Below are 2164 nucleotides of genomic sequence, written 5' to 3' on the forward strand. Positions count from 1 at the left end.
GTGTGTGTGTGTGTGTGTGTGTGTGTGTGTGTGTGTGTGTGTGTGTGCGCGTGTGCGTGTGCGCGTGCGTGTTCTCAGCAGGTACTCGGTGTGGATGGGGTCAACTTCAGCGTGCACGTGGAGAACCAAACACAGGTGCGAGACACCATGAGTCGGCGACACCACCGGGTCTACCAACTCTACAGCCGCACCAGCGGCAAACACGTCCAGGTGCTGGGACGCAGAATCAGCGCTCGAGGAGAAGATGGAGACAAATTTGGTAAGACACACACACACACAGTAGAACACAGGCACTTCGGTACGTGTGAGTCAGTGTATACATATAGATGCTTCCCTACACACTCACACCGACCAACGGCTGCAAGTACAAAGACTTGAAGGTTGACCAAGTGCATGCATGAACGGATACAGAATGCAACTGTGCCGGCACACTCACAAAAGCACACACACATGCTTCCCCAGGCTTTGGCAGAGGGGCAGTGGAGCTTGTCTTGGGAGTACAAAGACCTCATCGACTGGCTGCTGACTCAATGATTCACAGGAGAGAGAGAGAGAGAAAGAAGGTGTTAGGGAAAACAAGTGTGAGTTAGCGGGAAAAGCCTGGCAGGTAGAGTGTTAGAAACTCATCTCCTTCATCGATCCCGCCATTGATTTCTCATCCTCCCTGTAGTCTCCTCTGGATTTAAAACAGCAGGCTTCCTCTCCGTCCCTCCCTCCATCCTCGAACACTCCCTCTGTCCATCCCCCACTCCCTCCTCCTTTCTCCATCTGTAATGATGTCTAACCCATTCTTAAACCACACACAATCAATGGGCAGAAGAAAGCCAAGCCATAAAGCTTGAGTTCATATTTCTACATGTGCTCAAATGGTCGCTCTTATTGCACATCCTATTGATTCACAAACATGTCAGGTTTCTAACACGCCACTTCAAGCCATAGATGAGACCACAGACACAAAAGCAGGTCTGCTTATAGACAAATACCACTCGTAAGCTGAATAATCCACCCAAAACTGACCAAATATGGCAATGAGGCATTACACAGAGGAATCAGGAGCAGAGAGAGAAGAAATAAAGCATAGACGAGGCTGGTGCATGAAGGTATAAACATGAAGTGAAAGAGCAGAAGGGAGACGAGAGGAGAGTTGGGGGAAGAGAGCGGAAGAGGGCAAGAGGGAGGGAGGTATTGATTTCTTTTGACCCCTTTGTTGACTAAGGTCATGTAGGAACCATTTTAGGGATTTATTTTTAAACAGGCACAAGCGCTCTCTGAAGATGTGTTGTTGGTGAAGCGTTATTGCCTGGAAGGATGAACATGCATGCATCTGCACACACACAAATACACAGCGGTGCACACACACATGCACTCACCTTAAAACAACAGTATCGCAGACACTCAGTCTGTTCTCCCGCTCCTCTCGGCCCACCGTGCTCTGTCTACTGTTAGTTGTTATCTTTTTTACGAGGCCCATTTGTGGTCAGCGGCCTAACATCCATGCGTGTGACCGGGCTTATCTGCCAACCATCTGTCCAGCCAGAGACATTTACATTGGCCCTTGATTTATCAGTATGTTTAATAGCAACTATGAATCCTAAAACTGTGATTCGTTGTGAATGCCGTATCTGGTTTATAAAAACAAATCTGATATAATGCTGGCTGGTAATCTGTGCAATTAGTGTCACACTACTTGCTGTGGGCTTGTTCTTGTTGTTGTTCTTTGAGATGGAAAATGATCTCACGCAACATAAAAACTAAGTGAGCTCTTAATCTGCGTCAGCATTTATCTTTCTTCGTCTAATATTTGTGTGGCACAACCCAATAAACCTGTGACATCCTGCAAACACAACATACTGTATTTTTCTGCATTGCCTGCGGCTCTAATGTCTGTCTGTCCCTCTGTCTGTCCCTTCACAAGCCCAGCTCGTAGTGGAGGCTGATACCTTTGGTAGCCAGGTGAGAATCCGGGGCAAAGAAACCAATTTCTACCTGTGCATGAACCGCCGCGGAAAGCTGGTAGGAAAGGTGAGACTTCTTTCTTTTAGAGACACGTTTATCAAGAATCAATTTATCTTTAAAGTGTCCTGACCAGCCTCTCTTTGTTTCTCCCAACCTGTGTATGTGTGTGTGTGTGTGTGTGTGTGTGTGTGTGTGTGTGTGTGTGTGT

The 2164-nt window shown here is 47.2% G+C and overlaps 1 protein-coding gene across 4 annotated transcripts in view; it reads left to right on the plus strand.

The window, feature by feature from the left end:
* The window catches only part of fgf18a (fibroblast growth factor 18a), an 11433-nt gene that overhangs the window by 5253 nt on the left and 4016 nt on the right, over positions 1-2164 (plus strand). For 2 of the 4 annotated variants that reach the window (XM_031857916.1, XM_031857914.1), the window contains 2 exons: positions 79-259; positions 1916-2022. In XM_031857916.1, the coding sequence (XP_031713776.1) occupies positions 79-259; positions 1916-2022 (288 nt within the window). The remainder of the gene's footprint in view (positions 1-78; positions 260-1915; positions 2023-2164) is intronic. The other 2 variants (XM_031857917.1, XM_031857915.1) reach the window with 1 other exon arrangement.

The sequence above is a fragment of the Anarrhichthys ocellatus genome, unplaced genomic scaffold (genome assembly GCF_004355925.1).
Source record: "Anarrhichthys ocellatus isolate YVR2014 unplaced genomic scaffold, GSC_Weel_1.0 scaffold19, whole genome shotgun sequence".
NCBI classification, from domain to species: Eukaryota; Metazoa; Chordata; class Actinopteri; order Perciformes; family Anarhichadidae; genus Anarrhichthys; species Anarrhichthys ocellatus.